Below are 25,288 nucleotides of genomic sequence, written 5' to 3'. Positions count from 1 at the left end.
AGAGCTGATGAGTTTCTATCAATTAAAACTATAAGACAGTGTTACGTTACCGAAAGTCTGTAGATGAAACAGATAAATTGTTTGGAAAGTATCACAAACATTGATGAGCAGACAAATTTTCTTACACCTTCATTTGTATCTGTTTATATTGCCGTGACGTCATAGTGCGTTGTTTACATCGACTGTGTTATTAATATTTCCCGCCTTATATGAATAGTTGGATGAAATGCCTAAAGTCGTGTTGCAAAGTGTAAAAGTCATTTTGATCATGCGTAAAATATTCTGTAACATCTAAACAAGCAATCCCAAACTGTAACATCACAATCGAACCCCCTCAATCCTCAGTTGACCCCTTTCCATTTCATTTGAACAATATTTGATAGTTGTTATATTTGAATATCACTGGGCGTTTAGCCTCAATGGAATTCCATAATACAGAATTCATTGATAAAGCATTGCTTTGTTCAATGTAAAACGAACACAAACCCCGATTTACGCAATGAAAACACTCCAAATGTGTAGACACAGCTAGGGGGATTGGCTGTATGAATAACCGATGGACCCGGGCAGTAACGTTTATAAATAACTTTTTCCGGATGTTTATGCCGTATATCGTCGAAGGTAAAGTTGGTAGGTGTTACTTGATCGAGTTATTCACTGGTTATTGGTATTCTAACGCGCCTTCAGTTTATCCGGATGATCTCTACTCCTGTCTTAAATGCAGTACACCCAAGACGTAAAGATAAGATTCAATTGTGTCCTGCTTATCGAAGTAAAAATCCCCCCAAGACTCCTACTTGACCAAACACAAATTCAACGACGAACATTCAAGCATTGTAAATTTTGCCCACGTCTGCGCATCGGTAGTGTTAGAATAGTGTATGTAGGAATTATAGAGAACGCAATACATCCCTGTTTTTTTTATTTTCGCTATTTAAATGTGACTCCATTGTCAATTTACAGGTATTTAAATGTGAAGCAGACAACACAAAACAATCATATTTTAATCGAACGCCTTATTAACAATAGATAGAAAAAATATACATTTCAATACAAATTGTCACAAAACGTCAGAAGTAGCCTACCTTTCCAGTTATATTAGTCATCATTCTATGTATGGACCTATAGATTATTCATTGCAAACACCTCCCCACTAAAGGACTACGTGGATGCCATGAACATATAATTAATGTGACAATTGTAGATAATGATCAGTTAGCAACAGTGAACATTTATATTCGGCTTGAAAACTTTAAGAAAACTGCATTCAGCCGATACTCTATAGGTAAGTGTGGATAATTTAAACATGCTCTATATAGTCTTTCATATCTCAAAGTAAGATTATATTGAAAACATGGGGATTCTTGATATCCCTATATCTATTAGGGAAAGTTTGCAAATGTTGGGGCTTGATAAATACGTTACATTACATTTATCCCCTTATTTATGATTTAAAGTTTAAAATGTTAATGTATATTATGTTTTGATAACTGCAAAATTTAGAAGGCACAAGCGTATAAATATACAACTTCTAACGCTAGATACGGATCTTACCCGGTTATTCAAAGTACATATTGTTGTATTTTGTAAAATGTTGTTAGATTGAATTTGAATAATGATAATATATTCCAAGCCTGAAGGGAAGTTCATCAATTTCTCTAAAAGACCCATTCGAAAAATATTTATGAATCGTGTGTAAAATGACTATTGTTCAATGTTTCCCATTAAAATGTGAAGCCTATAAAAACTATTTTAGTGTTTTTACCCTGCTATTCTGGGTTTAACACTCGGTCAGCGAGAAAAATGGACTCCAAAAATGAGGGAGAACGCCGCGCGGAATCTCAACAAAGTCGTGAAAATCGGTACAGTGTTATTTATTGAATGTGCTTGAAAGAAAAGAATTTTGTACCTGCCCTTAGATAGAATTAGATAGAATAAAGTCACAGTGCCACTCGTGTGTCGCCTTGATTTCGAAAACAATAAGTATCATATGTTTATTGTTTTCGCCAACCCAGATTTATAACTGTCTGTGTCCAGTGCTATTTGTAATTATATTTATCAGGCCGTATAATTACAACATTAAAATAAACAGATCTGTCAAAGAACGTGAGGAAATATTATGTCTTGATAAATTGATACAGTTAGATTGATAGGTTGGATGCTATGCTATTTGTGTCATGAATTTGATCCCATGACTGACGACGTGATTGAAATCGTACTATTATTCCGAGTTCTACTCAAGAGAATATCTACTCATATACTTGTACATGTATATCAGTACTTCTCTAATTTTATCTGAATCGCAAAGTTCAGAGACATGTACCTGAATTTTGCTTAAGCATGACTTTTCAACTTTACACAACCATTCCTCTCGATAAATCAACGATTAGACTGAACTTTTTGACATTATAGACAGTTACTTCTTCAACAAAAATGGAGAAAGGAAACATTCTGATCCCACACACAATAACTCTCTGAAGTTGAAATTAAAAATATAGAGTTCCTCATTTACAATATCTTCATAGTCTTTGGTGATCAGGTCTTCCAACAGTATGTTGGAATTTCCTTGGGCACGAATTGTGCTCCATTATTAGCTGACCTGTTTTTATTATCTTATGAAGCAGAATTTATTGAAAAACTTCTACTTGAGAAGGAACAATATCTTGCTGTGCCCTTCAATACGACATTTAGATATATTGATGACGTATATTAATCTACTAGCAATAATGATTTTCATCCATATCTCGATTCGATATATCCTCGAGAAATCGAAATAAAAGACACCGCAGGGTCGTCCACTTCTGCTTCATACTTTTATTGAAAATAGATATTGGTGGCAAACTAACAATTCAACTTGATCATAAACGGGATGATTTCAGCTTCTCTGTCGTCAACTTCCCATATTTATGTTGCAATATTCCATTATCACCTGCATATGGTGTTTATATATCTCAACTGATTCGATACGCAAGACCTTGATCTACGTGTGATCAGTCTTTAAATCGAGGCAGACTACTGACAAACAAGTTGATGAAGCAGGGTTTTCAACAGTCTCGCCGAAAGTCAGCATTTCGCAAATTATATGGTCCTTATAACGAACTAGTTTGCCAATACAATCTATCATTGGGTCAAATGCTGTCTGACGTGTTTCATACATGTACCGATTGTTAGGCTGTTCTTGACACCCCGATGTTGACTCCTTTTACCTGATCAAGATATAGGACTTAAAGCTGACATGAATTAATAAATACGTACACCTTTTTCATCTTATCCGCCATATTTCTCTCAGGTAGCCTAATTTACTCTACCCGTATATACCCCAAATGTGATTGTCACACCTGAGTGATTTTTCTAGGTGGACTCGACCAGTGCACATCTCCGATAGTAATATATAGGGAAATGCGAAACAAATAAAATCACATTTTAAAACAATATGCTTTGCTCAAAATTACAAAATATTTATTGTATACCAATGCAACATTCCGAAAGATTAGATAATTTAGAAAAAAAATGCACAAAAAAGTTTTTCTTGCATACTTGCAAGTGCAAGCAAGTATTTGCAGTTTCTTATGAAATAAATGCGAAGAAATCATTTGCCAATTACATACTGATAGAATGGAATAAGCAAAGAGCATAAAATATATTATTTATATCAATTCTTGCAAAATACAGGTCCATGCCATATGCATAATATGTAATGCACATGGCATATTCGCCACAAAAAACTCCGTATCAAATACGGACGTCTATTCAACATCTGTGCACTTACCGAAAATATTAGATTCTCTTTATTCTGATAAATCTACGAAACAAAATGATAAACTCCATTTGTATCTCGTTAGAACTTTACAACACGTTGTCATTCCATTATACAGACTGCGACACACTTCACCCGTGCCAAATAGGGTGTCTTCAATCAGGGGAGATGTCAGAGTCGAAAATTTTTCCTGCATTGAATGCTTGTCTGGTCGAGGTTTTGCAGTTGATAGAAACCGGGAATCTAATCATATACATTGAGCATCTGGTTGGATATATTGCGTGCTCAATTCAAAATTTATCGATGATCATATACAAATTTGGATATACAAATAAGGGAATAATGATCGAAAATATACATCTGTTTAAAAATGTGGGTATTACATTTGCAATCCATAATAAACAGTTGATTACACAAAGACACATATAAAAGGAAATGTATAAACGAAAATATAGTTTTATTGTTTCATTAGGAACCACATAATTATTTACGGTCTCTGTATGTCCATATTCATTGATTGAACAGGAGAGAGAGAGAGAGAGAGAGAGAGAGAGAGAGAGAGAGAGACTGTCCTACTTCGATGTTCAATATCATTTCACAGAAGGAAAGAAAATTGATCACTGATAAGTAAGCTTACAAGCATTAAAAAATTCCAGCTATTTAAAAATTTGTTATTGACAATATATTAAAAACTTAAAGAAGTTGATGCTTATAATTGAATTCATTACAAATTCAAAATATATATATATATACCAGTTTAAACTGCATGTAGAAAATACTGACTTTGTATGTTAGAATAACGGGAAAAAGTAAATTGTCAAAAAAGTGGGGAGAGCAGACCAGCCCAGCCTCCCTGCCCACCCCAACCCCCTGTATATGTGCCTGAAACAACATATCAATTCGTGTTGAAAGAAAGGAGCATATTTGCATTTCATTAAATTCCAAAGGAGCTCGAATTTATGTGTTCCCCTATTAATTATTTTGTATGCAAGATTAGAATCATGCTTTCAGTCAGAGCAGAAATGAATTAATTTTGAAGTACATCTAGTTTGAATGCAGATGTGGGGTTCCTTCTTTTAATTTCATCAGACTCATTAGAACCCCCTCCCCCAAACTATGCAGCTTTGTTTTTATTGATATCTAAATCGGCATATGAATCCGGATACAAATTATATGATGTTTTTTCGTGATCATATAGATATCGATACTAGAAAATGTTTATACTCTTGCCTTTTGCATATCCTACTAATGCATTACAGTAGATTGACACTGTATCATATCAAATAAAACCTCAACACGAATTTTACTGATTTATGAATACTAACATCTTATCGAATACATTTGGATATGAAATTTCGACGTACAGCGGTATGTCTATTTTCAGAATATATCCATTGCGCCAGATCTACGAAATGAAAATAATCATTATGGCATGTTACAGAAACGTTAAAACACACATGCTATAGTCCTGCAATGCATGCATGCGATTTTTCTGAATACATGTATTTATGTATTCGTGAATGAAGTTCCTACGCTTAAAACTATCTTGGCCTTTATGCATTATGTTTTGTGATTTTGGTTTACCATTCCTTACACTGTAAATGAAGGAAAACTTGGTAAAGGGTGCAATTCTACACCATACAATTAGTATGCATGTATGTGTTGAAAAGTAAAATGTACATGTAATAACCAGACATGTATCGTCATTTTTCATGGGGGGGGGGGGGGGGGGGGGGGGGGGGGGGGGTACAACAGGATGAAAAAAATGGAAAATTGGATTCTTCAAAATTTCTTGCCATTCAAAATAATAATTAAAAAAGATGAACGAAAACAGCAATAAAATAAAATAAAAACCCCAAACAAACCAAGATGTTTTATCCGATGTTCAAAGTCCTAAAGTGGGGGTGAAGGGTTAAAAGAGTCTTTTACTTTGACTGCCTCAATAATTTCCCCCTACACTTCATTTTCTTCCATCGTTGGGGGTGGGATGGGGTGGTTAGAGTCCTCTACTATGAGTGCCTCATAATATCTTCATTTTCTTAATTGGTGGTGGTGTGTGTCTTCTACTATTATATCAGAACTTTCAAGCTGGGGTCAAGTTTGGGGGGGTTGGGGGTTGGGTTGTCACCCAATATATTTTTTACTTGCATTACAAAATAACGGCCTCTCACTTCTGTCGGCGCGGGTTCGAAACCCGCTCGCGCCGGTTGGTGAGAAAGTTTCCCAGTTTACTTTCGGAAGGTCGGTGGTCTCTTCCCAGGTACATTGTATCTGGTTTCTCTCTTCCACCAACAAAAACTGGGTGCCACCAGATAACTGAAAAATTGTTGAGTGTGGCGGAAAACATTAGGAAAAAAAATGGATATTGTTATCAAAAGTGGGGGACAGACACTCTTGTCCCCTCCCCTTGATTCTAAGTACTTTGTACTTGACCTTTGTATTTGGGAGAGGGCCTACATAGGCTATGCCTGTTGCCCAATCCTGTTGAGCTTCTCAATAAAATATGTTTAAATAAGAAAAACAATTCTATGTGCTTGATAACTACGCATATAATAAACTCTCAATTATTACATTTTGCATTACTACAATTTGCGTCGAGTTCAACGCAGAATGTAATAAAGCAAAATGGCATAGATATATAAGATCTATTGAGCGCCGAATAAGCATAAAATGAAGTAATTGAAAATAACATTATTTAAAGATATGTTTAATTTTTAATTATTGCGTGCTTTAAATGAATCAAATAAATCTGTATTATCAATTAATGAGAGCAATATTGAGTTACTGTTCTCTTATATTGAATTAACGATATCATTTGTCTTAATAAGAGCGCGATTATTACAAGATCATCGTTTGAATCTCTCTCTCTCTCTCTCTCTCTCTCTCTCTCTCTCTCTCTCTCTCTCTCTCTCCATACACTCATGCAGTGTTGTATATGCAAATTATCTTTGCACAAAGGATTTATGTGCCTAAATGATATCCTGATTTATAAATCTGCAATACTCTGACAAGTAAATCATACAGTATAAGGATTCATGCACAATACAGGGTAACTATTCTACTCTGATACTTCCCCTGATTGAAGATAGCTGATCGGCACGGGCTAAGTGTGTCGCAGTCTGTACAATGGACAATGTTGTTTACTGTTGGAATACAAATGGAGTGTATCGTTTTGTTTCATGGATTATGCTAATAAAGGGAGTTTTACTACTACTTTTGAGTATTTTCGACAAGTGTACACGTACATTTGTACATCCTCGGTCCTTTACAGATATTACGAGTAGACCCAGGTAAATAGTCATCCGCATTCGATGCTTTTTCATGACGAGCGTACATGACCATGTCTTCTTTATACGTACAGTAGCATTTATGTATTTGCATTTTGCTTGAAGTAAGTGTGAATGGTATAGATTTTATACCCTTTGCTTATTCCGTTTCATCAATAGATCTAGATAATAGATGAAATATTTCTCCGCGTTTTTGTATAGTTTTGACATATTTATTGCAAATGTACGCACATTCACGTAAAGAAAAGACATTCTATATTTATTTATCCAAAGGTTTTAGAATGATTTACTACTGTACGATATGTTTATTGTAATTTTGAGCACTGCATGGTGTTTCAAAACGTGATTTCATTTCTTCTTGATGTCCTATAAATTAGTATCGGAGATGTACGTGTTACCTGTCGAAGCTACCCGCACAGGTAAATCGAAGACACTGATGTGAAATGAAGCGTAGCAAAACTCGTCCCCTTATATACCATGCGAACCCTGATACATATAACAATAGAATATCCAACTAATATGGCGGATTAGCAAAGAAATATGGCGGACATATAGAATTATACTATATTTATTAATTCATGTCAGCTTTAAGGCGAGTGTGACCGGTCGACAGTAGATACTTACTCCTCTTAGGCACCCGATCCTACCTCTGGTGTGTCCAGGGGTCCGTGTTTGCCTAACTCGCTATTTCATATTGCTTATAGGAGTTACGAGATTGGTCATTGTTCGTTATCTTCACATTTTATGTAAACATTTCCATTTTTAGATTTTCACTCGACCTATCATATTTCAGGTTTTACTTTTAAATTCAAACATATTGTGTATTAATCGTATCGTGTTGTTTGTGTATCCTATGGTATTGTTTGTATTCCTATTTTATCTTGTTTTAATCCTGTTTTATCTTGTGAAATTTTATAGTATTGTATGTTGATCCTATGGTATTGCGTGTTAATCATATCGTATCGTGTGTTAATCGTATCGTATCTTGTGTTAATCCTATCGTATCGTGTGTGATGCTATATTGCATCGTGCTTTAATCCTATTTTATAGAGTACTCTCTAAAAGAAAAAGAGAGTTCATAATATTTCATGATGTGTTATTTCCAATCAGATGACGCTCGTCATTTCCCGTAAACGTTTGTTTGCGGTTACGGAAACAGCCGAGTAGTTACGATTGGTGTTCATCCTGTCGTATCATGTGCTAATCACATAGTATTATGTGCTAATCTTGTTCTATCGTGTATCAATCATATCGTATCGTAAGTGTATCATATCGTTTTGAGTATCATACCAAGAATAACGTGCTTTAATGTATGCTATCAAAATGCAATGGAGTAGATGTTACATTTTAACACATTGTTTAAATTGACATTTCAGAATGCATTCTATGCAGTCTTCCCCTTTAGATGGCACAGCAAAGACACGTAAGTATTCAGTCCAAATGCACTTCGTGTTGGTCATATGCGGATTTTCATCATCGCGTCGTAGCATACTTCAAGGCAAAGCATGCATTAGTTAGATTGAACGTGTAGATTTAAATCATAAAGTACATGAATGAACAACTGAAGATAGCGCAGAGTTACCAATCTCATGAATGAAGAATACAAAATTAAGAAAAGGAAAAATACGTCCCCCCCCCTGGACATGCAAGAGGTGTTATCAGATGCCTAGGAGGAGTAAACATTCCCTGTTTACCGGCCACAACAGCCATGAGCCCAATATTTTGATCAGGTAAATGGAGTAATCCATAGTTAAAATAAGTATGTAAAGAATAGCATGATAGCTGGTATGAAACATACAAGACAGCATTCGACCTAGCAAAAGGTTATATTTCAAAATTAGATCATTAGAATGACCATACATTTTTTGAAATATTGACATCAAATGAAATTATTGAAACTCCTGTAAAATAAACTCAATTATTGATAGCCTGTCTCGATTTAGATATTGATCATACACAGAACATTCTCTCGCATATCAAGTCAGTTAAGAGACATAGACACCATATACAGGTGATAATGGAATAATGCTACACAAATTGGGAAGTTGACGATGGAGAAGTTGGAGACATTTAGTTGTGTTGTTACTTTGTCGTTGACATCGATGTTCAATAAAATATCTAAATATGGAGCAGATATGGTAAACTCTGTGGTGTCTTATATTTTGAGTTGACTGGGATATATCGAATCGACATGAGAATGAGTATTGTTAATACATGGTCCCAGCAAGATAGTTTTCTTCTCATGTAGAAGCTTTTGAATAAATTCTGATTCATACGAATACAAAAGCTGGTCAGCTAAGAATGGAGCTGCATCTATGAGTATTCCGACATACTGTTGTAAGAACTGATCACGAAAGATCGAGTGAATATTGTCAATAAGGAACTCCAGCATCTTTACAATATCAATTTCAAAGTACTTGTGAACGGTCGCTTAGTAACCGGGAGATCGTGAGTAACCGGGAGATCGTGAGTTCGAGCACCGCTCGTGTTATGGCCACATTAAACCTAAGACCTTAAAATTGATAGTCATTGCTCCTTCGCCAAACCCTCGGCATTTAGAAGTGAGAACCACGAGTCTTTCAGATACGACCTTAAGGTAGCTCACTACACTAAAGGTTATACTCTTTATGACACAACGTCACAAGATGGCTATTTAAATGTTTTGTGAAATTATTTGTATCGATCGATTTGTTTGTCTATCATCGTAGTTCAGTGGTTAAAGCATTGGGCTGGTGAACCGAACTGAAATCCCTTGGTAAGAGAAATTTGTAGAAACGTAATATATGCAAAGCCATTAGGTTTCAAAATGAAAACCAAAGGTCAAAGTATTATGCTTATATGAAATCCCATGTATTTTCACGTGGTGTTTCACTTCTGTGATTTATTGTAGGTCGCATTTCTACCTCAGAAAATGGAGTTCAAACGGAATTATTGATGGCGGATCCTCGTTCGTGGCGTTTCGTTTTATTTCGTAAGCATATGACATTACTTTTATGTGTAAATGAAACATAGCAATGTAACAATTTATCTTTGCTGCAAAAATTGCGGTATTTTAATTCTTTATTCTTTTTTATCTTCACACATTTACTTCTTTGAAAGAAGATAAATCTGTGCTTTTAATTCTATTGCCATAAAAAATCATCCAAATATTCGATATACACAGTATCATTGTCTTTATTTCCGTTTCTGACTTTTCCCGTCTTTGATCATTTACTTACAGATCACTTTGCAATAAGTCTTCTGTTAGACCAGAGATGTATTGTACCCTTCTTTAAAGATATCAACGGCTAGACTTGAGAACAATTTTTTGTGGACTTTTGTTTGTATTGATAATGAACAAAGAGGCTTCTACATTTCAGTTGTTCTCCCTTATATACATTCGCACAAGTTAATTTCACGAATTTCACGAATCATCAAAAACACAAAGACAAGTAGGGACTTGCAAAGAATATTGTTCATCCGTTACTACAAAAAATGAAAATCATATAAAAGTTCCATTTATAATCATGAGAACACACTGTTGAGTAAATGTCGCACTTGAATATAACTCATCTTCATTATCATCCATGATTCAGATCACCATTGCTATATGATTTAAGATCAGTGGCAATGTCTCTGGTGATCTGAGAGTCGAAACTGACAAAATCGTACTCTATATACAAATGATGGAGAATCTTACAAAGTTGAAAATAGACACGTTGTTGTCCGATGCTTTCAAAGCATCGTTTTATACAGCTTTGATAAAATACAGAATATAGAACTTGTAATAAATTGTGATTGCTCAAATGCCGATGAATATTAATGATCATTTGATGAACGTTCTGAACTTACCTGTCTCGATCTAAAAATAACATTTCACAAGATGCAGTGTTGGCGGTGTCGTATTCACTCGTACCAAAAACTCATTCATATTCCGATGTTTATTTCGATTTCATTTGAAATTATCCAAGATCAGTAGCCTTGGTAACATACTGTTATCAACTATCTAAACTTAAATGTATTTCAAATATTTTCTAAATATTTTTTGTTTTCATAAAACTCCGAAGTGTTGACAACGTTATGTAATGACGGTTTGTTCAATCCGACGTTTAACGACAAAATCTATCTAATATATGCTATTTTGAAGACCGGTTACAAAGAAAACTTTAACATTATCAGAAAAATGAAATATAGGTAAAGAAAGTTTGAAGTCTGTAGATATATTTTAGTCATATTTATTTGTTTTAAGCATGGGCCATGTTTGGCATTTTTTTAACCATGCTCTTTAAATGTACATTAAAAGGTGAAGATAACAAACAGTGATCAATGTCATAACTTCTATAGGGAATACAAAGTTAAGAGTAAGACAAAGATGGATCCCTAGACTTACCAGAGTTGGGAGAATGTGTCTTAGAGGATTAAACACCCCCTATCGACTAGTTACACCTGTCGTGAGCCCTACATCTTGATCAGGTAAACGGAGTAATCCCTAGTCAAAATCAGTGTGCAAAACAGCCTAACAATCGGTATGAATGCGTTCATACAATGGCAGATTGTATTGGCAAACTAGATCATTATTACCATAGATTTGCAAAATGGTTATTTAAAAGAGAATGTTGAAACCCGTGTAATAGGAATTTGTTTGTCAGTAGGCTGCCTCAACTTGTAGACTAATACGCAGAATAAGCTGTTACGTATCGAATCAGTTCAGAGACATAAGCACCATATGGAGGTGATAATGGAATACTGCTGGATACATATGGAAAGTTGACGATAGAGAACCAATACAACCTGTTATTTGGTTAAATGCTGTCTGACGTGTGTCATACAAATTGAAACCGATTTTTGCATATTGCTGTTGACTACGGATTATTCCGTTTATACTCGATCAAGAAATAGGGCTCGCGGCGAGTATGACCGGTCGTTAGTGGCCTTAGGCACCTGATCCCACCTCTGTTATGTTCAGGGGTTCGTGTTTGTCCTACTCTTAATTTTGTATAGCAGTTGTGAGATTGATTGTTCGTTATCTTCACATGTTAATCGTTCATTCTGTGCATGGACAAATTCAACGAACAATCTGACTTATCTAGGACTCCAGGGCGATCGTTCTGTCTGTATTGAGTATAGACTATTTTTGAAATGACAACAATTGGAAGCTTTTAGATATCACTGGTGATTGATACAAATTCACAATGTCCAAGGAGTTTAAGTAACATAGGGATACATTGAGGAATCATGGTTTCTACACAAACAATTTGCAGATATTAATCAAATAATTTCATTTCAATAAAAATGGTAATCTATGAAATAATATACAATTATTGACATTTTAAGGTGAAGACGATGCTTGAAATGCCAAAGAAGTATAATATTCATTAATCAGCGCGGTAGCTAGAGCATTATATTTGCTGAGAAAATGTAAACGAGGCTTTATCATGAAAGGTGAAGATAACGAACAGTGATCAATCCCATAACTCCTATAAATAATGCAAGATAGAGAGTTAGGCAATCACGGACCCCTGGATATATCAGAGATAGGATCGGGTGCCTAGGAGGAGTAAGCATCTCCTGTCGACAAGTCACATCCGCCCTGAGATCTATATCTCGATCAGGAAAACGGAGTTATCCGTAGTCAAAATCAGTGAGTAAAGAACGGTCTAACAAACGGTATGAAACAAGTCAGACAGCATTTGACCCGATGACAGGTTTTATGTGCAAAGTAGATTGTTATAACGCCCATAGAAACGAGGCTGTTTAAAGTAGCGATGAAACGATTGTCGCCGACAATCAATTGTCGATCGTTTATGGCTCGTCGATTCCGATTATCGATTCCATTTTTCACAATCGATTGTCGCCCGAACACAAACCTATAAGAAACAAATCAACTAAATATGCATTAATTAATACATTAGAAAAGGGAGGTGTCCGATATCCTCATCATGCATGGATATTGAAATCAACTCAACAATCATCAAGTTGAAAACCACTAATCCGATATTCCTGACTCTTATCCCCACTTTTATATTGTGACATATGCGGGAGAGAGTCAAAGCAGACTCCATATTGAAAAGTGGGAATTCAGCGACACCGTGTCATTTCGCGCCTATAGAACGTTAGAGATCAAAATTACTACATGTGCTAGTAGTAGCTAGACGATGATCAGCGTAATGCTAATTTAAACGTAATCAGACTAATGTGCTAATTTACACGTAACCAGACTAATGTGCTAATTTACACGTAATCAGACTAATGTTCTAATCTACACGTAACCAGACTAATGTGCTAATTTACACGTATCAGACTAATGTGCTAATCTACACGTAACCAGACTAATGTGCTAATTTACACGTAACCAGACTAATGTGCTAATTTACACGTAATCAGACTAATGTGCTAATTTACACGTAATCAGAATAATACCACGTTATCAAAATTTTGTATAATTGTACTCAATCTGTTCTCGATTCAGAAAATGCTTTCCGTTTTCCAATTGAACTGTCTAGAACAACTTCATCATGCACGATAAGTACTAGTAGTGTGTTGTGAAAATGATTCAAGATTGGCTTGCAGGACATACAAGTAGATTTTTTTTTTTACATGAAGTTATGATTACTGTGTCGTTTTGTATTCACAGCACTTGAAGTACAAAACATTATTCGCAACTGGGAATTGAAGAGACGAGAATTGTGACATGTAGGAGAACGCCATATCCAAAATATAAGTATGATGAACTTTTCATAATGAAATTTTTGAAAATTCAACTTTTGATGAGGTTTTTTTTTTTTGTTTGTTAACAAATAACGACGAGAATCAAATTTTGTGAAGTGTCCAGTGCATGCTACGCAGATTAAGTATAAACTCAGATTATTAAACATGCTTTTGTCGTTATTATATGTGATGTTTTGTTTTGTAGCATTCGAAAAGACAAAGCTTTATCTACATCCAGAAACTCTAATCATATGAATGATAATCTTATATTCACATTTTAACTATATTCCCTTATGTAAAGTTATCACAATAATGATGTCGTAATCCTCAATGTATAGCATCTCCTGTTACTATAATATAGAACTATCTTTAGTATCTATCGTGACACCTAGAGAGGATATGTATTAATAGAATATTTCTCTTGAAAAGAAATGCCCTTCTAATAACATTGTGAAGAGATGCATTAGCATTGTTAAAAGAGATGCATGCATAGTCTTTCAATGTTATTATAGGATTAAACATATTAATCACAAACTGAATAAAAGTGCGAAGCACTTTTATGTGAAGTTTGTGAGTAAAATGTCCGGAGTTTACACATCGATAAATTCTTCAAAAAGAATGTTTGATTCTTATAATTTCAATTCACTCACAGTATTAGCAAATTCAAAAAAAAAAAAAAAAAGAAGATTAATTTCCCCGTACTACGTTATTTGTTTTCAGGCGCATATGGATACATCGCGTTTTCGGATTTATTGATGTGTAAACTCTCGTTCAGTTTTATTTTTGTCCAATCAAAACAACTGTAATAAATAACTGCAGTATAGTTTTCAAAGTTATATATATATATATATATATATATATATATATATATATACTGTATATATTTCTTGAGAGAGAGAGTTTACGTGAGCTTAATTTCTCATTTTTTCTTGTGATTTCTATACGTTTATTTACTAATTTGGTGACAGTTTATGTATTTGAGTTTGATTGTTGATATTTTCACCCAAAAGGTGTATTGATATTTTTATCGGGGTTAGGCAATGTACCGCAATGAAGTGCACTAAAAATGATTTCTTATTGCATCTATATTTAGCTGCAAAATGTATTTTGCTTGACAGATGTTGGGTTAAATGTGTTTAAGAGGCCTTTGTTTGGTCAGTGTAATTGAAATTGTGCATGTATGTTAAATCTACTCATGTACATACTGTAGGTATAACGAGTAAGCGGGCGGATCTAGCATTAGTATATATATTAGCCTATCGTTTGGTATCCCTTTAAAAAGATAAAACAAAAGTTGTCGATGTAGACTTTCAAAATCGAAAAAAAATAATCAATATATCAAAAAGTAAGACATTGAAATGATCTTTACTCGCCCTGCGAATCTGTGTTAGGCTATCTAAGATTTATGGAAGTAGTTTACATGTATTTTATTTGATGAACGGGCATACGGCGTTTATGAAACGAAAATGGATACGTTTACCAGTAACATCGAGTATAGAAACATAGGGTGATATTCTTCGGGTTAATGTAGTAACTTACCCTGGATTAGGATAGTTGTTAATCCATTCTACAAGGATATAATCCACAACCTCGCTTTCCCTTACTGGTTTTAAGTTGTTTTAAAACTACACCTCCTTAGCAAAATCTGTAATGGTATATATTCCATTATTTTTTGTGAATAATTAGGAACATGCTGCATTATGCTAATTTAGAACTCGTAGAACTACCAAAAGAGGTTAAGATAACGTTTCTCTAGAAACTACACGTGGGATTTTCGTAATGTCAGCCGCCAGTGATTTAATTATACTTTAAACAACATCAGTATGTCATGTTAGAATTTTCTATATTACTTGCTTGTGTTTCAAGAACCTTTAGAATGTGAAATAATTGAAAGTACATTTGTGATTTTAGATTTCTTATCTGAAAACTCTTTTACGTTAAGTTTTTCAGAGTAGAATATAGGTTTGATTTGCTTTGTGTGCAGGTGCACCAAAGTCTTTTCTAGAAGATTTGGTGATATATTCGTCTATTTGATTATATATGAGTGTTTTTAGGTCTAGGGTAGACCATGATATGACTGTGAAATTGATTTTAAAGCCGGAAACTGGAGAACGCTCACTCGAGGAATTGTTGAGTACCACACGGAAAAGGTCGAACTACATATAAATCCACCACGAAGACAAGTGTAAATCCAGGACGAAGCCACGTGTAAACCGAGGACGAAAACACGTGTACATACATGATGACACAATGCGTATATAAAAAGACAAATTGGTATAAAACTGTCTGGTGTATATTTATAATTGTTGTTTAATACATGTATTGTGATTGAATACTTCGTCACTCTGTAATTATTGTCATGTGATTGTATATTTATGGAGTTTACATTACGATGCCGTGGTTTTAACATTTTTCGTTGGATACGTTGTAATATCGAGTTTAGAATAAACTAGAAAATGAATTGATCAATTTTCCACCAGAATTATTTGGTTTTAAATCGGTCTTTACAAACAACAGTCACTCGGTCATTTTTATCACGTATTCAAAAGAGAAATCAAGTGACAGTCACGTGTCCAATTCAGACTGATACTATCTGTGTAAAGCTGTATGTTGTTACTGTAGTACCATACTATAAATGTTTCACGTTTTTTGTTTAAGTTTTATTTTGTTTAAGAGAAATAAAGATATGAAATACATCTCAGTTATCACAAAATATTTTCGATGTCTTACGCTTTTTCAAACCTAGAATTAGTTGAACAGTTGCGTCTGAGTTATGTACGTCATGTTGGGATTCCCTTCATGCGTGTGGGGCTATTTATAGACGCACAGGCCATGGCGAGAAATGACAACAGACCATACGTTTGAACAACGAAGGAAGAAAAAACAGTTGAGATAGCAGAATTAATTGGATATGATTAATCGATATACTAGACTCCATGTTGAATCGAATATGATACGCATGCGCAGGAGTTCCCACCACGAGTGACAAATGTATTTACAGGTTCCCACTATATTTATTATTTTTTTTTTTTATCATCTAAAATCATTAAAATACAGATAAGGAAGACTTGATTGATTATGACAAGAAGAGAATCTTCTACTGAAATTAGGACATGCATGCCCCTGGGCAAAAAACCCCAACAAAACTGATGCTAAGGATACGGTCAATATTTTACAAAATAATGCAATGTTTAAAATCTTCTTTAATTCGGGGACATCTGAGAAGCTTATGGCCACCTGGGTCAGATGTTCTGGTTATAAGGCTGAATGTTTTGGCTTATATCGTGAAAATCTACCAAAACCTTACTTGAAGAAAAGTTTTTTATCCATATATGGTTATGAAGAGAATGGATCCCTTAATCACCAAGGGTGTGAACTCCACGACCCCTCTGTCAGGCGCTAGGATCGGTTCCAAATGTGTACATGTAAATGAATTGAAAATGCATTTAATAATATTTTTCTTCTACTTTTGTGTATTGTGAATGAATACTCTAAACATGGTTATGATGAGCATATAGCCGTTTACCAAAATTTGTGAAAATTCCCTGATTTTGTGCCGTGGGAATCCGGGTTACAATAGGTCCTTAGTACCCCTTGCTTGTCGTAAGAGGTGACTAAATGGGGTGGTCCTTCGGATGAGACTGCAAAAACCGAGGTCCCGTGTCACAACAGGTGTGGCACAATAAAGATCCCTTCCTGCTCAAAGACCGTAAGCGCCAAGCATAGGCCTAAATTTGCAGCCCTTCACCGCGGCAATAGTGAGTGAAACATTCTCGGGAGTCCCTCAATATACAATGTACAATCAATCAATCCCTGATTTTGCATCAGGGGTTCAGTTTCTAGAAAGTAAAAAAGTAATGGTATATTTTATCTAGTCCTTTCTACGTCATCGTATGCTATTGAAGACCGTGGGATTTATAATCATTGGACTCGATACTGAGAATTCAGAAAGCATCAATCATAAGCATTATTTATAATAGTGAAAATACAGTGTATATGAAGTTTGTTTTTGAAAGCTAAGTACGAATTATTTTAATTATTTAAAGATAATAAACGTTTTCTTTGATCAAGTTCATTGAAGAGTTGTTGTGTGTTTATTACTCAGGTAACCACTATGACCCATGGGCCTCGTGTTTGATAAATAGCAGCGGTATGAGAAAAACCCCCACCCCGATTTATGTATTGTCAATACTGATACTGCATGTATTAAAATGAAGGAAAAAAATATTGATACAAGAAATAAAAAATAAAAAAAAAATGATAATAAGTAAATATGACACAAACAGACCGCCGTATTAAATCAGTGATAAACGTGTAAACACGGCATGCTGATTATAACAGGACGCTCACAATAAGCCATGAGGTCAGAGGTAAGGTCGTTATTTAAAACGTATCGTGTACCAATTTTTATACCAAATAAACCACAATTAGGCATGCATTGTTTTTATGTAAAAAACAAATCACTCCCACGAGTGATCGTTTTCGTCGTGACTTTGGATATTTCTGATTGTCATAACATAGTTCAAATACTAGGCGGATCTCGTTATCTGTAACTAACTCCTGATAGAGCTGTTGTGTTAGGGGAAGGAAACTCAATTAACTACATGTATGTTTACAAAGACTGAAAGAGTTAGCTTACAGGATATAGATAAAATGTTTTATATCCGTGTATTATCCCCGATACTAGATTGATATTAGACAAATTCTTTATTCCAAATTAAAGTGCCCTTCCAGGCATTATAAATAACACTACATTTAAGTACAGACAAATGGCTTTTTTTCGAAATACAATATTGATAGTGTACATGTAGTATTACATCAAATAACACCGGATTGGCGTGGTTTTAGCAAAATGGCGGGTTGGATAAGTATAGTACTTCACAGTGGCGGATTTAGGTGGGGAGGGCTAAAATTTTCAAATTTAAGGTAAATCTTGGGGTCTCTTGTTTAGAAAAATGTAAACGATAAAAGAAACAATAATTTCTTCCACTCTCGGAGAAATAAATGACAAAATCTTTTGATTTATTGAATTACTTTTATTTGGAGAACATAGTACATCCCCCCCCCCAAACCCTTAAAATTTGCGTCATTTTATTAATTTCACCTTATCAAAAATGACAGAAAATAGTAAAAACAATTACATAGGGGACATATTTCAAGCCCTATAAAATCTGTAAAAATCCGGGGGCTTCGCCACCTGTGTCCCATCAGGGCGAAGCCTTGGACCCACTGGGGACCTCAAGGCGGCCCCAGACCCCCTGCCTCATAATGTTGCCCCCCCCCCCCCGCCGCAATTTCTGGATTCGCCCCTGCTTCATGCATGTAATGATAGTAACTGAAGTAGCACTACCGAATCTTTTACAGTGTATGCATTGTTTATCACCACACTGCCTTCTATATACAGTTTTGTCTTGTCTACGTTTTTTTTTTAATAGCCCATTTTATCAGAAGTATGTTCATTATTTTTAAGATATTAATTGTCAACATGTCATCTATAGGCCTGTACGTATGAGGTTTTATTGGGGGAGGGGGGGGGGGTGTTGTGTTAGGGACTACAAAAATCATTGATATGCATAATCAGCTGTTTCAGCTGAGGTTGGAAAAGTTAGGCCTATTTATCGTATTTTCTCACTATGATGTGATGTTTCGGATGCATTTTGAAAAAATACAAATGTTAAGATATGCATAATTTAGAATTTAAAAAATTCCGAACATGATATCCATCAAAGCGTTTTAAAATAACCTTTTAAAAAAATATCAAAAATGTGATAGATCAGGCCTAGGATAGCTTAACTGTGAATGATACCCTATATAAATAAATGTAAATACAAATAAATGAAAAGGAGGGTGTGTGGGACAAACAGTCGACAGTTTTGATTGTTCCATTATGCTGATTTGTTAAGTGTGTCAGTATTACTGCTTCACGATTCTTTATTCAAAAAGAAACACTGGATATGTATGTAACTTGATTATTTGCGGTGTAAATACACTTAAAACACCGGTCTCGCCTTTCAATATTCCAACAATCATCTGTTTAATTGAATGGTAATCACTGAGTCGTTGCAAAAGTTGATTAAATGTGTTATACGTATCTGTACGTGTGTAAAACCCCAAATAAAAATTATTTACAAGTTATGTTTAAATTACCCATGACTTCAGAAATTAAAATTCTGACTCAGTGTGTTTTAAACTGGGACTTCAAATGGTGACATGCATGGAGTGAATATTGTGGGGATGTAACCATGATTTAAGGTACGAGACACAGGTATGCACGTAGATAGTGTTGCTAAGGAAATCCACAAGATTCGATCTTTTATTCATGTGTAGAGTAGGTTCTTAACCCCACCCTCTTCTGATCTTTCAATGCCGTTAATTGTTCTTGATCCTACGGTAAATCTTTGATAGTGTATGATAGTGACTGTATAGCAATCTTAATGGCAAACTCTCTCTTTTCAGGATCATAGTAATGTAAGTCATTGGTGGGCAGGAGCAATGTGTCCATTAACTAATAAAATATATCGCAGAGAAATTCACTATATATATGGATACTCACTTCCGTCCCTACCCAGAGCTGGCTAGACCATCTACTAGCGTTCTCTCACCAGAGGGCGCGTTACGCAAGATTCACACACAGCACAGAACTCTGGGTAGAGAATGCATCTACTAGAAGCCAAGTCTTGCGGCGGAAGTGGGTATCCATATACAGTATAATTCAAAAATCTACTGTATTGCATCTGTAGTGGTCAGCCGAATTCGATCGCCGGTGGCCAGATAACTCAGTCGGTAGAGCACCTGATTGGAGAATCAGGGGGCCTGGGTTCGAATCCCGGTCTGGTCCGTTGCATTTCCCCTCTTCCTTTTACACATCAAATGCAACAAAGCAAGGGAAATATCGGTCAAATAAGAAGATAACCAGAGTCAGGATGTGTGTGTTCACTTGTACCGCCAACAAAGAAGTGACCAAACACAAAACAATACTCCTTGTAGCAAACATTTCTACACGTGTGCTATGGGAGACGTAAACTGAATCAAACTCCATGATTCTTGTTAAACATGACGTCGGAATAATGAAGGAAACGTAAAAGTTCGGGGAAAATGATTTATACAAAATAAATACTTTACAATATTTATTGTAAAGTTTTTCCTCATTAGGTTGATGGATTCAAAGTTAATTTCACATGCATTGATTATAGTTTGTTCAATTAGGACAGAAGAATTCAATGAAATAGAATGTATTTCCTCCTCGCAGACTCTCATAACGTCAAAAGGTCGTTATTAACGTTTCTTAGGCAAACAACTCCATAGTCACTTTATGTAGTTTCCAATCAATTTTTTTTTAAATATCTAACACAAAAGTTTTAAAATATTATGTCTAGTAAATCTATAAATTTGAATGTTTTCTGTATAGTTAATCAATCATATTATGCCTGACCGTAGGACCGTGTTTGAGGGCGAAGCAAAAAGTATTGATATTAGTCTATTTATATCCATAACTGGATAAAAAAAATCCAAATTTATCCGGACATGTACGGTGTTGTCAAGGCATCCTAAACCTTGTTACACGACTTTAGATCCTCCTATTCATTGAACGCGGGAAATGTAACGCAATTGAAGCAAATTTATAAACATACATGTAGGAAACATGGTACAATCAAGGATTGACGATGTGATTCACAAATTATGGTTTACATGCTTTTACGGATTTTATGTAACATCTCAGAACGACGTGAACTTAGGTAGACGAGATTCAAAATGGCGAAAAACATGTCCTTGCGCTTGCATTCGAATCGACGCCATTTTGACCAAATTTTCAAGTTTTATTGGTATGGTTTAATTTTTCATTAGTCTTTTAAACATGTGTATATACGTGTTACATTTGGAGGGAGTTCCGCTTTCACGACCCTTCGTGCCGTGAGAGGGCCTCGCCTTCCATAATGAATAAAAGTTTTTGTCATTGTACAATGTCATGTAAATTCCACGATTCTAAAACTGTTCTTTTGTTTAATTTTTAGTCGTTCCGGTAGAGCAGGATGGGGATTTCGCAAGTGTTGATGGGATTTGCCGGCGTGACGGCGGGTATTGCTGTGATTGGTAATCTGCCGATGTCGTGGTTTATGACGGCCGAGAACGCAACGCTAAAGTATTTAGAAAATGGACGCGTTCAGACGATAGAGAGCAATCCAAGGAAAATCGATGTAAGTAACGTGTGTGTACGGTATGACCGTCCCTCGGTCTCTGTCTGATTTGCTATAACTGTTACAATGATAGAATGACAAATTGTACGTCAGAATGTATTTGTGGCATTCAAAAAAACTAGAATAACTTTTCAAGCAACTGATGAACAAAAAATATGGCGGCGTCCATACGGCTGGTGGAAGGATAATAATTCGGGCCGTTCGAAATATCTATCTGCATACGTCTCACAAAATTTTCAATGAATGTATGTAGAGATTTAATATCATTACTTTTGCCGATTTTGACATATTCCTTTTACATACGTATTATCTATAGAGTGTGGCTTTGCGGACGGGCCTTTGGTCTGTCCAAGTTTCGCTCGGTATTACATATTTGTAGCATTTGATCATTCTCTACCCAGAGTTCCGTGTGATCCTCGCACTACCTTGCGTAACATGCCCTTTGTTGAGAGAATGACATTTGATACCTGTTTTATAATTTGAATGAGTACGATTTGTCTCATGTCGAAATTTGCAGAACTTCATCACCATTTACATTTGTATATATATTAATGGAAATTAAACATGCCAAGCGTAGCGTGGACTCTATTTGATAGTGAAAGTATGTGCTCAATCAAATTATTCCCTCGCATTTTATCAACCACAGGCCAAAGACCTATGGAAAGACAACGGGGTGGTGATTATGGCTGTCCGAAGACCCGGATGATCAATGTGCAGAGAGGTGAGCATTCAGAGACAGACATGTCTACGAGAACGAGATTAGGAAGACCGTGATTTTGATTTTCGTATTATTCCGCAATGTTAACCTTGGTGGTAATTAAACAATGAATATTCCAACAATAGAAAATATAAACATGGATATACATGTACGATAAAATCAGTAACTTTGCGTCTACTAGTATAGTTCAAAACTTTGAAAAGAATAGTTGGTTCTAGTAAACAATTTGATAGCAGTTACTGTAGTCAATTTTGTAAACATAAGAAATTTGACAATAAACGTAGTTAATTTTAGTAAACTTTTGATAACAATAGCAGACTTAGTAAACATTTTTAATAACAACAGTTGCTTTTGATTAACAAAAGATTTCATAATAATAGTTAATTCTTAAAAACACTATGGTTAAAAATAATTAATTTCAATGAACACTTTGATAATAGTAGTTATTTTAGAAAAAAAAAAACCTTTGACAACAATAGCTAATTTTAGTAAAACCTTTAATAACAATAGTTAATTTTAGTGAAACCATTGGTAACAATAATTAATTTTTATTTTTTGTGAAACCTTTGATAACAATAGTTAATTTTCGAAAAACTATTGAGAACAATAGCTAATTTCAGTAAAATCTTTGAAAATAATAGTTATTTGTGGTAAGATGGATGACAAGTTTGATAACAACAGTTAATTATAGTTAAAGCCCGCGATATTTCTGTTACATGTATATATATTATGTCTATTAGGGCTGGATCTCTAAGTAATTAATTTTCTAATTTTTTATCAGAAAGACACAGGTCACCATGGTTCTTGGTACAATAAATGGGGGCCTTGGATCTTATTATTGATAATTCCTCTAGTGTCCGAGAGGCTGTTGGTTTTACAAATGGTCTTTCTTTTAGTGGGGGGGGGGGGGGGTGTTGGATTTACAACTGCTCTTCTTTTTGTGTCCGGGGTCTGTTAATTTTACAGCTGATCTTTTCTTCGTGTCTAGGAGGCCTTAGGTCTTTCCTCTCTGAAGCCACAGTTGGATGCCCATGGAGTTTCCCTGCATGCCGTTGTCAAGGAGACTCTGGGTGTCGATGATTTCCGGCCTTTCTTCAAGGGGGACGTCTACTTGGATCCGGAGGTAATCTGGCTCAAATGTTATGATAAAAATTATATTCTTACGCCAGTACATATTGCTCTCCCCCCAACTTTCTCTCTTAATTGAAACTTCACAATTAGATCCGTGTCCTTTATCGTTATAGTACATATTTTAAAAAAATTGATATGTGACAGTATACTTAAGTGTCCATTTTGACATTGTATATAGGGAACTAAATGTAGACATATATATTGTTGTTAAATTTCATATAACGCAGGGTTTGACATTTACTTTTTTGAGCACTAGACCAGTCAGGCTACTTCAAATGATATTTACTAGACCTGACCTTACGTCCACTAGCCCTGACCAACTTTCCAGAAAAAAACCTGGGGATTTCTTGATATATACATGGAAATGCCTAATTTAAATGAAGTTTGAAATAAAAAGTATTTAATAGTCTTAAAAAATCTTAAGTCTCGTAATTCAATTTGATGATTTTATTTTCAATTAAATGCATTTTCTGTTTCTTTAAATTCTACCCGGCACAAAAATTCTTTAGTCCATTTGCTAAAATAAAATGACCTCAACCGTTTTATTTTTTTCTATTTCATAAGCTTTGTTTCTTCCCAACCTTTTCCTTTTTTTCTTTTCAACATCAAAAATGAAAAATATTTCTTTCGAAAAACGTGAACCAGTCCCTTTAACATTCAAATTATTTGAATAAATGTCGTAAAACATCAATTCCGACAGTGACTAATATATTAGAACTGAAAATAAAGATTATGTCATCACTCGATTCAAAATTGCTCGCAAACTCTTAACAGGTACTTGGGGGGGTTGGGGGGTTGGGGGGGGGGGTTAAGAATAAAATATCTTACGGTTTAAAGTAAAGTTTCTTGTTTATCTTTTCAACACGACTAGTCGGATTAGTTTATCGACATTTTACCCGACTGGACCTATCATTTAGTAGACTCGGTCGGTCGGACGTGCCTTAGTGTCAAGCCCTGTAACGCTTGATGTTTTCTCACTTTAGAAGGTGTTCTTTGGACCGAAGAAGAGATGGTTCCCCGTTTTAGGAATATTAAGATTTAATTTCCTTAACCATGCCTATGCATTGTCCAAGAAAAACATCCCCGGAAACCTGGAGGGGGAGGGACAATTGCTTGGAGGTAAAGTTATGTGCTAATTTAATTAATATCTAGTTTATGTATATGCTGCACTTTTCATTCAACATTGTTCAAATTTGCACAAAAATACACATACTTAATCGAAGATGTATAGTTCCCGTATAAGGAATGCATGGTATATTATGCGAATGCGCGGTATGCGGAACGAGCGTTCAGCGTCGTGTGAACATCGGATGTTAAACCCTTAAGGACATAACGCTACATAGAGTTAGATTAGTAATGGAAATACATTCACAGGTAAAGGCTTTTTGCACCAATATTAATTACTGACATGTAATAAGAGAATCTGCAGTAAATAAAGCACACTGAATTGTGTGATGTTTTACGGCAGTTTCAGGTATCGACCCCAGGTTGACCTTGTTTGTTGAAGTCGTGA

At 35.1% G+C, this 25,288-nt stretch overlaps 1 protein-coding gene, 1 long non-coding RNA gene and 1 other non-coding gene across 8 annotated transcripts in view; all 3 read left to right on the top strand.

Annotated features, from left to right (window-relative positions):
- The first annotated feature begins 1,154 nt into the window (after positions 1-1,154).
- Positions 1,155-16,427, top strand: LOC130048335 (uncharacterized). 3 transcript variants are annotated; one of them, XR_008797168.1, is made up of 4 exons: positions 1,155-1,285; positions 8,421-8,467; positions 9,935-10,015; positions 13,658-16,427. It is a non-coding gene; the product is annotated as an uncharacterized LOC130048335 (long non-coding RNA). The 3 variants fall into 3 exon arrangements; XR_008797167.1 differs by having other exon boundaries at positions 1,155-1,862; XR_008797166.1 differs by lacking the exon at positions 1,155-1,285 and adding an exon at positions 5,886-7,047.
- A 1,574-nt stretch (positions 16,428-18,001) lies between these two features.
- Positions 18,002-25,288, top strand: part of LOC130048333 (peroxiredoxin-like 2A) — a 9,657-nt gene continuing 2,370 nt past the window's right edge. Inside the window, exons 1-5 of one of the 4 annotated variants that reach the window (XM_056144929.1) lie at positions 18,002-18,101; positions 21,744-21,926; positions 22,573-22,647; positions 23,633-23,767; positions 24,759-24,894. In XM_056144929.1, the coding sequence (XP_056000904.1) occupies positions 21,762-21,926; positions 22,573-22,647; positions 23,633-23,767; positions 24,759-24,894 (511 nt within the window). In that variant the 5' untranslated portion in view covers positions 18,002-18,101; positions 21,744-21,761. Of the gene's footprint in view, positions 18,102-19,859; positions 19,997-21,532; positions 21,555-21,743; positions 21,927-22,572; positions 22,648-23,632; positions 23,768-24,758; positions 24,895-25,288 lie in introns of those variants that run through there. The other 3 variants (XM_056144930.1, XM_056144931.1, XM_056144932.1) reach the window with 3 other exon arrangements.
- Trnas-gga (transfer RNA serine (anticodon GGA)) lies at positions 20,497-20,569 on the top strand. Its single transcript has one exon. It is a non-coding gene; the product is annotated as a tRNA-Ser (tRNA).

The sequence above is a fragment of the Ostrea edulis genome, chromosome 7 (assembly GCF_947568905.1).
Source record: "Ostrea edulis chromosome 7, xbOstEdul1.1, whole genome shotgun sequence".
Lineage (NCBI taxonomy): Eukaryota > Metazoa > Mollusca > Bivalvia > Ostreida > Ostreidae > Ostrea > Ostrea edulis.
The sequence above is the reverse complement of the archived record's forward strand: the minus strand, read 5'-3'. Positions and strand labels throughout refer to the sequence as shown.